Below are 14,331 nucleotides of genomic sequence, written 5' to 3'. Positions count from 1 at the left end.
ATTAAGAACCTCTCTGTATGATTCAATCTACATTAATTAATTTCTCCTACAGAATATATGCACCTGCCTGTTCTTCCTTTGGGATCCCAATAGGAAGTAAAGCTATTACGCAGGTAAACAAAGGAGAGAACGGATGACCTTTAACTTTGACACCACAGCCTGCAGTATTTGTGATTTACCATCTGTCATAACTGATCACTCCTAATAATAATATTCTGGATAAGAAACTGAAATGAGGAAACAGCTGGGGACAGTGGCAGGTTGGAGTGGAGCAGGAATGACCTTCTAGCACTGACCATGCTCGTTAGGGCAGGAGGACTAGTGTGTGGTTACACTTTAGGCCTCACTCTGACACCTGAAAATTTGCTCAGTAGTTGATTCCACAAGGGGCTCCACAGAAAGGATGTTTGCAGACTAAGGAATGAGCTGTTGTTTGGCCCTTTACTGGGCCTTGTAACATAACTGCTTTCACACACGCAGCCTCTGCAGCCTGCAGGCAAGTCCTGAGTGGGCAGGACTGCCAGGTCAGCCCCTGAGTAAGGACTGAGCAGGTGCCTGCCAGAGCAGCCAGCAGCACTCCTGCCAGCTGTGCTGTGGGAGCTGCTCCTGGGCATGAAGTGGACTGACTGCATGAATGTAGGGAGGACAAAGGGTGAAAGAGCCAGGTGAGCTCTTTGCAATATTGTTTGTGTTTTCCAATGTTTCATAAACTTATTATCCCAGTTGTTCGTTCTCCCCACTGGGTGACAAAATGGTGTATGTTACCTGATCTAATGGTGGGAAATAGAAATAGCTTTCTGGCAAGCAGGTTTCATTAATATGTATTGGAAACCTAAAATGGTATTCAGCTATGAGGGGGAAAAAGTACAGAATTGCTTTGGATTATAATAATTTCAGCTAAGCATCTAATTTATATATTAAGCTTTCTTAATGGACTTATATTGCCTTGCTCTTTGATCTGAAGAAAAGGGTGGTGAATAATTTCTCAAATAAAAAACCCTCCCTTAGCCCAGCCCACACGTCACAGTCTGCCTTATAATTTACATTTTCTAAGAGATGTCGTTTCCAGGCAGGAAAACTGGTTCCTGAAGACTCTTTCTAATATTACAAATGTGTTTTTGCAAGGTACACTCTGGGAAAAAAAAATAATAACGAAGGAATGCAATTCTGCAGACAAATGTTTCAGCTCTCTGCCTTCTTCACTGAAGACAGTCATTTCAACTAAATGCCAAAAGGCATTTAGCTGTAGCATTTGTCAGTGGAATAGGGTTGGCTTTAGGTTTCCCTCCTGATTTACAATTGAGTGTTTATTTGGTTTACTGTACTGTAGCATGTTTTGTTAACCTCTAAAAAAATGCATCCAACTTGTGCATTAATCACAAGGATGATCTCTGTCATGGTAAACTGGGCTGGCATGGGGCTTTGTGCCCTGCCAGGCTTCATGGAAAGGATGCTAGCTGCTCCCAAAGGGATAGCAAAGGTGCACTGGTGGCTTTGGGCTGGGTCTAGATAACCTGTGTCCAGCTCCTGGATCCTGAGATGGTTTCTTCTGAGACACATAATCTGTTTCTCTATGACTTTAACCAGAAGAGGCAGGGAAAACTGTGTTATGTAGTCTCACAGTAGCTGGGTGAGCTGCATAGAGTCACACGCTTAAGGGGCTTAGGTTGGTGTGGTGGTGTTTAAAGGCTAATTATTGGGAACTTTGTGCCTGGAGGTCCTCAGCTGGTTTGTGTTGTAGTTGTTCTTCAGTAATCCCTGCTTCGGGTCACACACAGAAGGAACAGCAGTGGTGATGATCACAGCTCTATCATCACTTTTGACATGTCTCCCATTCATATTGCCACCCATTTGTCCAAAGCAATGAGTTGTCAAACATTTACTATGGCTGTGCACAGGGTTTATTCATATTTAAATAAAGCCATTATCCTGGCCTTGAGTTTCAGTAGTTTTCTGCTCTTCCTCTTGAGTATTTCTCTCAGTAGTGCCATCTAATCAGCTTTAGATTTTAATTAAACAGCTGTCATTTGCTTCCTAGTACTGTTGCGACCTGATGTTGTATTAAATTTTAATTTAGCCTAGGCTGGATAAGAAGTAGATTCCTTCAGACAACAAAGAAACGCTATTAGCAGGTTACAGTTGTAATTAAGAAGAGCTCTGCTGAAGTGCTAATGCATTCAGGTACAGAGAAGAAGCTGGAGATAAACACACACATAATTATTACTCAGGGATAGAGCCTGCAATATGAATGTGTAGCTTCCACCTGGGCTGCTTGAACTGAAGGTTTTGGTCAAGATCTTGCAGCTGAAAGAAACCCTTGACAAAAGAAACAGGATGGGATTCCCAGTTTTTCACCTGGGATCTTTCAGTCTCAGCAGCTAGAGGTCTGTGTTGGTGATCCCTGGGTGTTGTTCCAGATGTTTCACTGCTGCTGTGCCACATGGGAGGACCTGCCCACGTAAATCAACGTTATTACCCCTCTCTACATTTCAGATGCTGTTAGTAATAAACAGCACAGGTATCTTAAAGTCAGCAACACTTTTTTTCTGTAGTAAACCTTGCCATGGAAATATAAAACAAGCCTAACAGGATCTAGACGAAACGCTATTACTTGCTGAAGATGCACTAAAAAAAATAGTCTGTTTCATCTAAAGGACAGACAATTAGTTCAGTTCTGCCTTCATATTTCATCCTCAGAGGTAATATATTTTTTCAGTCTATAAATAGCTAGCTCTTAAAAAGATCTTTACACAGCCTATTATACTCATGTAACACTCGGCCCAGGCATCAGGCATTTGAAATATTGATTTATACAGTAGAATTGCTTACCAGTGAAGTGTAGTTTTTGTGAAGCAGCACCAGCTAATTAACACAGTGAGTTACCTGTACACACTGGGAAGGAGGGAAGGTTCAGGACAGTTCTTAAGTCAAGAGTAGGATGAGCTATTTCAGAGTACCCACAACTACTGGGGTCCCAAGGTGTTTCTTCTAGGACCTTTTCTCTCCTGCTCATCTTCACTGGGACTTTATGAAAGGAATGCAAATGTCTTTGTAAACTTTGCATTATCCTTCAGAGCATCAAAGTCTGACAAACTAAGCAGCACTCAGAGTTAAAAGGAGGCTGGAGGTTTTGTTTACCCTTTGTCACACATGAGGGGTCAACGGGAGGATAATACAATGAACAGGGCAAAAACCAAAGGAGAAATTAGTAGGTGTCTGTTGAGAAGCTGATTCCAAGTCCACGGAAGTACAAATAAACCTTTCATCTATGACTCAGTAGAGCTTTGGATGAGATTATAACTGAATACAAGTTCAAGGAGAGAGTGCGTTTGGAAGTAGAATTAGTTGTATGTTTGTTGTTTAGGACCTTGGCAAAGATACTGTTTCCCCTGATTCACTGAAGAAGAGTGTCTGATGTTGAAGAGTGGCTTAGAAATGGCCACTGGCAAACTGCTGCTTGGGAGCGTTTTGACATGTGACCACCGTGTCTTCATCATGTATATGGCATATGTTTATACTGGATTGATGGCCTGGGATCTATGGGATATTTGCTGGTGGTTTGGTGAAATCTTAACTACCTCTTCTCTGACATACTTGTGGTTGAAGCATCCTCAGTTTCTTTGTCTCCCTTATACAGCCTCTTTCCACCTGAGGTGCATCTAATGGTTTTCTTTCACCTGGCAATGCATTTTCTTCCTCATTTTGTTCACACCTCAGTCTTTGTAAAGGTTTTACAGTTGTTCTTTCACACTTACACTTTTGTCACATACTTCTTCCCAGTGTCCCTCCCTCATGGATGGCAGCTGGTTATAAATGAGCCTATTCAGCAGAAAAAGAACTAGACAGTCATTTACTGTGTAAAACATCTGGTTTGTGCCTCGCAGAGAACAGAACAAAGACAGTATATTTATTTCATGAGGTATTATTCAGAGAAGCGTCTCTATTCAGGACAACACTTAAACACATGCTTAAATCACATTGAAGTCTAAGTGTCAAGTTGAGCACGTACTTTTAGTGCTGTTCTGAACAGAAATGGACTCAAGTACATGCTTAAATGCTTTTGTGGAACATGACTGTCTATAAAGCTCTAGTAGACTGTATCAGTTAGCTGGCACTAGTGTTATTAGTACTTCAGCTCATTTAATTCAGGGTGCTTTTTGTAGAAGTTTCCAAATATTGATTAATAATACATCTTAGTTGCAAGTATTTATTAGTCTTCTCCAGCTGTCCTTAGCTTGTGGTCAATGCCCATTATTTTCTATCAATCTAGCTAGCACCAAGTGTTAGTGAATATATCTCCCTATGCAAGCTGCCATCAAATTTTTCACTAAAATCCATTTCTTCTTCCACCAATTCTAATAATGGAATTTAAAGTTAGATTAGTTGGAAGCAACTTTCCACACCCCACCCCCCCGCTGGCAAGCAATTAGTTTTATGGAACTGGAAAAATGAAAAGCAAATTGATTCAAAGCAGTATTTCCTATTGCAGGCTTTTTGAGAAGGCTGAACTGAACCTCTCTCAAAGCACACATGATTCCTTGTCTTGTGTGTTTTGGGCCTGCAGGGAGCACTGCTGGAGCAGAGACAAGCTGCTCTGGGGGCCTTTGGAGGCTGTTCTCTTCCAGTCTGCATACCTGCTTATGCAAGGCAGGGACCTCTGTAGCATCTCATTTGGAGTAATTAATCAAACTGCAGCCATACTGAGACACAGAAGAAGGATGTGTTAATGGAGTCATTAGAGTGCCAGCACTGTGAATTCATCAGGATTAGAGAGAAATGTGGTAAAACATCTCTAGGTGGGATTTTGATGGGGAAAGATTAAAAATAAAAGGTATATGGATGGTATTGCTTAGTTTGTAACCCCCTGCCTCATGGTTAGTTTTTCTCATCCTGTATTTACGTCCTGAAAAGGGAAAATGGTCAAATGGCAACACCGTTAGCTGGAGCGGTAAGGAAGAAATGCTGTTATTGTCACGTTTGATAATCACCACCCAAACCACTGGCATGATCTGGGGCAAAGGGGTGGGAAGATTCACTGACACCTGGAGATGGTGTCCAACTCAAGCTGTGGTGCTGCCAAGCTGCAGACGGGCCTTGGCACATAACGGCGTTACAGGTTGCGCTGCCACGGCAGCCAGGCCTGTACACGGGCTCAAAAAGAGTAAATCCATGTGGTCCAGATGCAACTTTTAGCTTAGAAAAATGTTAAACCAGCAGTTAAACCATTGATTGTAGGGAGCTTGAAAGATGAACGCAAGGAAGGGTCTCTCTACAGCCCTGTCCCTGTCAGAGGCAGTGTTCTGGTTCCTCCCTCTGACCCCTGTGGCAATTCATGGTTTTATGCCTCTCTAACGCCCAACCCTTCTGTGTGTGTGTGCATACAGGACACAGAGGTCCTTAACACGGCCATTCTGACGGGCAAAACGGTGTCTGTTCCAGTCAAGGTGGTTGCTGTGCAGGAGGATGGGTCTGTGGTTGATGTTTCGGAGTCCACCGAGTGCAAATCAGCTGATGAAGATGTCGTAAAGGTAAGGCACCCACCTGAGGTGGAGAATGGAGTTTTCACCCTTTTCTCCTCCTCCACCACCATATTAGGACCTATCCCACCTTTGGGAGTTTACATCAACCTGTTGTTTTACACTCCTGGCTGTTTCTGTAGTGGCAGGTTGTTTCCAGCTGTGCTATGAGGAGAGTGGCCTTCACAGGTTATGCAGAGTTAGAATGTTTCCATTTGTGCTGGTGTTTTCCAAATGGGAGAGAGGGCAGAGATGCTGAGAGCAGTCCTCAGCCTTGTCTTTGCTGGCCAGCCAGTGCTGATGAGAAAGGATGTGTTGTCTGATACATCCCACTTGGGAAATGTCCCCCCACAGAGCTATTTGTTCTTGTGTGGCTTTCCTGCATCCATTATTCCATTGTAATGACACGGTATGTTGTGACAGTGCACAGCAGGGCTTCCTGCATGCTTCTGACTGCACCACCTGCTTTCCAGGAATTTCTTACAAGTAAAGATACCAAACTGTAGCAAAGTCTGGAGAGACCAGAAAACAACAACCATTCTGCAAAAAGTCTTAAATTGAGAGTTGGGAGCTTTTATACCTTGTTGTGTTTTGGTTTTCTCTTTAAATACTATGTTCACCTTGTTCTCACTCCCTGACACTGAGATGAAAATAGTGTTAATGTGACTTTGTCAAGACACTGGTTGCATGACTTCTGACACCATTGCTTGGCTTTCAGCTTTTAGCTCGCTGTTATTTTTAGGCATAAAATAGGTTCTTTTGAATACCTTTAATATAATATTTGCTTTATTTTGTGCTTTGGTATTGTTTTGTTTTAGATGAACTTAAGAATTGGCTACAATGAATTCTCTACAGAGGTTACAGGGATTTTGGTACTACTTAAGAGTTTTTTAGGGCTATCATAGAAAGACAGGAATTCCATGAAAGTGCAGTGTATTATGTATAGATGCTATCAAATATGGTAGTATAGTCATGCTTTTTACATGTAGTAATCCTGTAACCTGTAGATCTTACTATAAACTCTCTCTGTAGCTTTCAAGAAACAAGTTGCTTCCCAAATTCTAGCTATCAATTGTGCCATGTGTGAATGTATGTCAGACCTGAGCACCCCTTGAAGTTTTCTTGAGATTGCATTTGAAACCCTCTAATAAAATTGTGATCTGCAGATGTCAGGGAGTTGCCACATCTCACAACAGTGCCTGTTTAAAGTCCATTTAGTTCAATCAGCAGTTGTCCATACAGATATCCTGTCAAAGCTGAGCATGAAGTTAGTTGTTCTGATTCCCAGATTTGAAATGTCCACTGAAGCTGGCAACTAAATAAGGGTTGACATGACCTCTGTGAGCAGAGACAAGATTTCCAGTTGTAATTGTGGATTTATACACTTGAAGAAAGGAAAGCTCTTGCCCCTTGTCCATCTTCTTTTCTTGCTTTTTCAAAATGGGTTGTATATCTAGGTGGAATTAAGACCTGCTCCAAAGCACCTTCAAGTTGATGAGTGTCCTCTCATTCCTTCCAGTGATCTGGATAGAGCAGACCAAAACACACACCAACATTCTGCACAGGTTTTACTAGATTTTCACTATAATCCCCCCTTTTTATTTTGGTAGGTTGTGTACACATCAACCTCTGAAATTATTTGGGTATCAAATCACTGACAGAATGCTTCTAGGACACCTTCCCAGACCTGGTACCAATTCTAATACATTGACTTAATGAACAAAAATAAGAGGTCTGAATGTGGTCTTCACTGAGTTTATCTTGCCTTATCCTGGTGATATAAAATGGGAGTAATGTTATTTTTGTGAAAATTGCAGCATCCTGATAGTGCATTTCAGTCACAGATTACTGACAGGTGCTCTCAGACTGAATCCTCTTCAAACATAATTTTTTAAACTGGAAATATATGTATTGGTTGCAATATTGAATCCATAATGATTAGTTAGATGCATTAAATTTTAGTACAGGGTTTATATTCCTATATTTTTTCAGAAAAATTCATATTCTCTTTACAAGCCCCTTTGGTAAAGTCAATATTGACTTTGCTTCCAAATTTGTGTTGCTTTCTTTATATAGGTCGCACTGTCAAACCCTCTAATAAGAGCTGTCAGGCATTTTGGATGTAATTGCCTAATCTTAAGCTTCTTTTCACTGTTAATTCTGCCTTTATTGTTTCTTTGTAATTGGAGAGATATTAATATTCTTTTGGGCCGAACAGAGAGTGTTGCATTCTTAACCTTTTATTTCTGTTTAATAGCTAATGATAATGATTTAATAGACAATTAAAGAGACAATTCTTTGATCATTGCTGTAACACTTATTTTCAATTAAGACACAATGAATTGAATCTAGTTTAAATAAAACCAAACTTTGGCCCCAGACTATTATGTATTTATACAAAATGTGCTTATCTGGGCAGCTACTTGATGTAACTCAGAGATGGTAAAATAGATAATGATGGACAAGTGATTTATCTGTAGGCAAGAGATGTGAGTCTTTCCTACTCTAAGCTGTATATCCCCTCATTCTAACAGCTTAATAGCTTCCCTGCAAGAGAATATTTCAATCCACATTTTTCAAAGCCTACCTAATTAGTAGTAAGTACCATGAAACCCACCTATTTCTTTTTGACCGTGCATTTCCTGACCTTAGTGTGACTTGATCCTTGAAGGAATGTCACAGGTAAACTTGCTCAGTTCAGCTACAGCCCCTGGTCCCTACAATTGCTGGTGCCTGCAGTTGGGCATAGTTCCTAATAGCGACCAACCATGGTTGATGGAAACATGTCTGTGAGTCAGTGAAACTGCTTATTCCGGTATTGAAAAGGAGCACTGAATACTGCTGGCATTTGAGGGAAAAGATTGGTCTATGATTAAGGCTCTGAAATGCTTCTCAGCATTAATTTCCATATCTCTTGCTGATTTCCTGTGCAACTGTGAGTAAATCACTCATTTCCCTTGGAATTTTGCTTCCTTATTTGCAAACAAGGCAGAGTAAGACATCCTTTTTCCAGCCTCAGCTGCCTTATGTAGTTTCTAAAGATACTCTTGACTCTGAATGGACAAAATCCTTATCTCCACTGGTGTCTCATTAACCTTAGTGGTCTTCTGCCAAAGATTCACTTGAAGGACTTCTCTCCCAGCTTTTCCTTCAAACCACAGTGAAATAGGGTCATGAAGCCAAAAAGAAAGAAGTAGTGGAAACTTGATAGAATTTATGCAGAAATTATTCAGGTACTCTGGAGATGGGCAATATACTGAGAGATAAAGGGGCTGTAGGCATGGTGGGATGAACCTTTCTATATGTATGCTGAACCTGGGGCCTCAGGTGGGGAAAAAAGCCTTGAAGAAAAAGATTAGAGCAGTTGTACCATGGCAAGGACCTCTGCACATCCATCCTGTCAGGAAGTATAAGCACTGCTGAAGTTTTGCTGGCCTCTTACAGAGGGTTTCACTTGCTCACGAGTGACCTTCAAGCCATAGTTAGACGGAAATAAAGAGCTAGACCAACATCAGTGATGGAGGGAACACGTTGAGGTGGCTGTATTACAGAAGAAAGTCTAACCTGAGGAGCTTTGGCACAGTCTAATCTTTACAGCTGCTTAGAATCTCCAAGCAAGGTCCATGTCCTCCTTTTTCTTTGCTGTAAAAGCGCCTTTAAAATCCTGAACCTAGTAATTTCACATGACGAAAAATTCTGAAATCATTGTAGTTACATGGTGGTCATAAACATCACCCACAAAGCAGCATCAATGAGGAAGTTATAATGAGGAGGACAGCTTCTTAGTCCAAATGTTTATCTCAGTAGTGTACAAATGAAAGGGAGACAGCTGCCCAATTAATTAATTCTTGGATTAGTCATATTTTCATGTCCTTTGCAAGTTATGCAGAAATTGACTGATGGTTCAAAATAATGTCTGCAGGAATTCAAATTGCATCCATGGAGTTAACAGCATGAACTAATTTAGCCTCATTTTTTTGGTATGAGTAAGGTCCCTCAGTTGAGCTGAAGGGAGCCAGAGGGCCTCATCCTGCCCATTTCTGCCCACATGGAAAGTGCAATAGAAACAGGCTCAGTGTGCCCAGGCACACATTAAGAACAGTGGTGCTTAAATAATACACCACTATCTCCATCTGTGCCAGGACGCACTTTTCCTGTTAGCTTGCTAGAAGAAATCGCTTCAATGAATTATTTTTCACCTTTTCATAATTTCCTGTGTAATTATAATGAAAGCAAAATTAAAACCGTTCCTACCCCCTACTTTTCTAATACAGACCTTATCTTGAACTCTCTATAATTAATGTTAAAACAATAGAAGACCTAATTTTCCTAGCAACAGCCAGCTAGGCTTTATCTAACATGCAGTAAAAATAGTGTAAGACAGGCAGGGAAGGTGATAGCTGAAACAGACTGAATCTGAGGAAGGTTCTTCCCTGTTCCAGATAAAAAGCAGATGAACAATTGAGGACCTTATTCAACAACCCTCGGCACAGTGATCTCTAACCCCAGCATAGTAACTGCTTCAAGGAACCATGGGGAAAAAACAGCAAGGGAAAGGAAGGGATACTGAGTTCTCCAATTTAGATTATACTGGATGTTTAGGAAGAGTTCCTTGCTGCAGATTCACAGCACATTCTTAGGACAATGTACAGAAAGAAGCGCCTGCCTGGAGCTGTTAAATACAACTAGTTATGCAGGAGCTCTCAGAACAAAGCCAGAGCTTGCAAATTTAAGTTCTGCAGCTGCTTCACCATTGAAGATTATGATAAAAAATGTAATGTACTTGTACATAAAGTGGAGCTAATCTTGTTTCTCCATCTATCATATTTCTGAGTATCTATCAGTATGTAACCTAAAGGCTTTATTTTGCGGTCACTCACACAGAAATTAGCTCACTCCAGGAGTCCAGACTCTTTGTGGAAGCAGTGAAAACACTCCCTGCTTTTTTATATGATGGATTTACGTTGGTGCCAGTTGGTTTATTACACGATTCATTTTGAACTAGATCTTAAGTTATTTTTTATTTTGGTGCTGCTGAATGGTTCAAGATTGACAGCCTGGAGGCTTGACCACTTTGTCTTGCCCCTGAAGAGGGGACATGTTGGGGCTGTGGCAGCAGCTCTTGCAACTAGAAAGCTTTTGAAGTGCCAGTGTTTAATTTGCTGAGTCCATCTCCATGTCTGTGCTGTTCTGCTAATCTCACCTGATTAGTGCCAGTGAGTCAGTATCATCAGCTCCATAAAATCAGCTGCTAACAACCTTCAGTCACTGTCAGTTTCACCTCCATCCATCTTTGGGAGCTGGGAGGTAAGGGACTCTGCAGTCCATTACGAAGCCTCTGAAATAATGACTCCCCTGGTGCCTGGCAGAGCCAAGAGGTTTATGGCAGTAAATCATTCCAAAGCTGAACAGAAAGATTACTTAGGAGGTGAGGATCCTGCTTGGGCCTGAGGAGGTCTGGGTTACCTCTCTGCTTTACTCCAGACCTCCTCTGTGAAACTGCTGGTCTCTGTCTCAATAGCACCGATAGTGATGATAAGGATCCTCCTGGCCCAGTGGGATTTATTGGCATGAAACCTGTTGAAGACTCTGCATCTTGTCTTTTCTATCTGCAGACAGGTGTGCCTCAGAGCAATAATTAAATATCATTGAGCTGCTTGCAGTTCATCAAACTTATAAACTAGAACTTCTTACTGTTTCTAGCTATTTCTGCCAAAAAAGCCATCCTCTTTGCCCCCACACAAAGTTCATCTTTATGAGTCATAGGAGACAGGCAGGAGAGCAGAGCAGATCGGCTGCAATATGTCGACTGTTGAATTAAGGATTGTGGTTCCTGTTGAAATATCAGAGGTTCTGACATTCAGGTCACCAGATTCTCCTAATTAGTTTTCTAGCTAGACAAAGTATGATCAGAAAACAGTAACAGAGCTACTTACTGCATATTAAAGATTTAATTAAAAAAAAACTCATTACACAGCAACATGTTGAGATCTGCATTGTTTTATGATCGTGCCAAGCTAAAACTTTGGGTCTAGAATCATATTTGCACACAAACCAGCTCCATGTATAGCAGCAATGATGCCAATGAGGCAGTCTCACAAAATCACATATTGGAGAATTAATATTCTGTACACAGTACACATTGTACACAGTTTATAGCAAAATATGTGTGTATCTTCCTGAAGCTATTTTTAAACACACAGTCTTCAAAGCCAGCTTGAGAAAAGTGTGTTTTGTCTGGGAGAGGATCCGTTAGGAACAGACCATGCCGACATATGCAATCACACAGATTTCGGCAGAAATGCTTATGGTGTCTTCCAAGGGACCAGCTGCTGCTTCAGAGGAAGAAAACAATTCTATGGCTTAGCATTTAGCTGCTCTGAGAGCAGAAATGCAAAGGGCATGGATCCCAGGCCTGGGAACCCATCATTAGCCTGAACCACAATATCACTTATGATAAACACTGCATATTTTCTCCTAAGAATAAGCAACTCAGGCCAGGCTCGACAAAAGCAAATGCAGCAACAAGTAGCTGTTGTCAGGAGAAAATAACAAACTTCTGGAGGCTTTTTCTCCAAGTTCTGTAGGAAAATAACTCTGTTTTATAAACTTTAATGCAGCTGGCCGCTAAAATGTTTTAACTATGGATGCTTGAACCTCACGGATTCCAAAGCTTTTATACCTTTTGAACTATCATTATGACTGGGCAAATTAATTCAAATTCCCGTTGTCATCAAAACCTCTGGGGCCAAAACGTGCTCTCAGCTGAAGTCACACAACTGTGTGGAAGGCACTGGAGTGACAGAGGTGTTCCAGAGAGTGACATTTGCTCCATGTGGAAGGTAAAGCAGCCGTTAGCTGTCAGCTCTGGGGTGGGAAAACAGTGTTTATCTTCCACCTTGTCCTTTGCTTTCTGGGTGGCCTCGCATCCCATTTTAAGAAGTGTTTTGAGCACCAAAGAAGTACATTATGATGTACAGACAAACTGAATCTTTCAACACTCAAACAGGCTTTATTTCCAGAGAACTTTGTGCCGAGGCAGCTCAGCAGTGTTTGGCATGCTCAGCAGCCAAACCTTTGCCTTCCCCTGGTCCTGGGGGTCTCAGTCAGATTTGGAATGCAGCTTGAGTATATATTTCTGTTGTTTAACTTCCCCACAGCTGTATTTAGCAATATGTTCTGAGATGCACTCCCTAGAGATACATAATTGGAGCTGAGGATGGAGATGATGAGGCTGACACGCCACCGTCATTTTGAAGTGCAGTTAATTTATTTGACATAAAAAGCACCTACCATTGACAGTAACCAGCTCCCTTTCTCCTCTGTGGTAGAAGGGATTTTCGTTCTTGCTGTGTTTTAAATTATTAATATTTTTGCATTCTCATAATCAGAATTGGAAATCAGAATGAAAGCTAGTTTTACTTTCTTCACAGGAACAGCAACAAGAGGAGAAATAAATGTAGCTAGACAGATCTGTACCTTTGTACATCAGGATTGAGGTGTATCTGGGATTTTGAGGAGGTGAAAATCAAGATTTAAAGAACAGTCACCTAGAGTAGATCACAAAAGCTCAGTAGTCCCCTGTTCATTATAATTATTGAGCAGAGATACATGAAGTCCTGCAAGTGTCAAGAAAAGACTGTAAAATGCACATCTGCTTCATTGGAGAAGATTTTGGTTTGAGTTGCATACATTTATTATTTGTAGAGTGCTGACAAGGTACTCAACCCTGTGTAAAAGTGGTGTGGACACAGTGTCTGCCTTACAGATCTCACAGCTGAACAGGAGTTACACAGAGCTTACTGCAATATAGGCATTTTGGGAGGTAATCCTGTGCTGAGTTACTTGTACAAATACAATGTGCAGCTTAGCAGTGAGGAGGGGAATGGCATTTCCCAGGGAATGGAGATTGCCCAGCAGGACAACTAACAAGGGGCAGTTGAGCTGCATTGTTAGAAATTATAAATTCCTAGCAGGAAATGGTATATCCTATTTATATGCTTTGTTTGCTCTTTTCCAATTGTTGCTTCTGAGATTACTGTTTGAATTTAATTTGCAACCCCTTTCAGGTTTTCTTCTGAAAATAAAAGGGAAAAATTCTTAAGATTTTTCTTAGCTCTTCCTTAGATATCTTATGCTCAACATTATTTACTGCGGAGCAAAACTAATGTATTCCCTTCCTTACTGTTTTTCTTCTTAATTCATTCCTTTGCATAGAAACTCAGCAAGTGCCCATTTTCTAAGTGAGATTTATTTAATTGCTGAGCCCAGTGTTATCACTGTCTTCCAATCTAGTTGCCATTTGATGCAATCAATATTTCAGAATACAATGATTATCTTTCCCCCCCCAAAACTGAATGCTTTATGGCCAGCTGGTAACACTTGGCTGCAAAGGAACATAAAATATTGATAGTGCTGTGTGAAATAATATGACCTTTGATTGTGAGGTCTTCCCCAGCAAAGGGCCTGAAGGTGATGTGAAACCGTTTCCTACGATGAGGCACAAAGAAATTTATTATTCTGATAGTAAGAGCATAGGCTGGGGAGGTGGGGAGGGAAGGAAGGACAAGACGGGAACGCTGTGTGCTCAAGTATTTCTCACTGCTTTGAAAGGGCCTTTCAAAAGTACATGTTGCCAGGGGAGATTTTTCTCTCCACATCTTTTATTGCCACCCCACAAATAAAAGATTTCAATAAACCAAAACTGGAAAACTGCAGACTTACATAGTCCCTGCCAGGCAGAAGCTGTAGACGTGTACATTTCCCCAACCTGTAGTGATTTTAGCATGAGACATTATCAGTGTAAAATGAGAAA

The 14,331-nt window shown here is 41.1% G+C and overlaps 1 protein-coding gene across 2 annotated transcripts in view; it reads left to right on the top strand.

Moving 5' to 3' along the window:
• Positions 1-14,331, top strand: part of TMEM132B (transmembrane protein 132B) — a 226,095-nt gene that overhangs the window by 182,310 nt on the left and 29,454 nt on the right. For both annotated transcript variants that reach the window (XM_051634326.1, XM_051634327.1), the window contains one exon: positions 5,385-5,528. In XM_051634326.1, the coding sequence (XP_051490286.1) occupies positions 5,385-5,528 (144 nt within the window). The remainder of the gene's footprint in view (positions 1-5,384; positions 5,529-14,331) is intronic.

This window comes from Apus apus, chromosome 16, assembly GCF_020740795.1.
Source record: "Apus apus isolate bApuApu2 chromosome 16, bApuApu2.pri.cur, whole genome shotgun sequence".
NCBI lineage: Eukaryota > Metazoa > Chordata > Aves > Apodiformes > Apodidae > Apus > Apus apus.
Note: the sequence above shows the minus strand (reverse complement) of the source record. Positions and strands in the feature narration are given on the sequence as shown.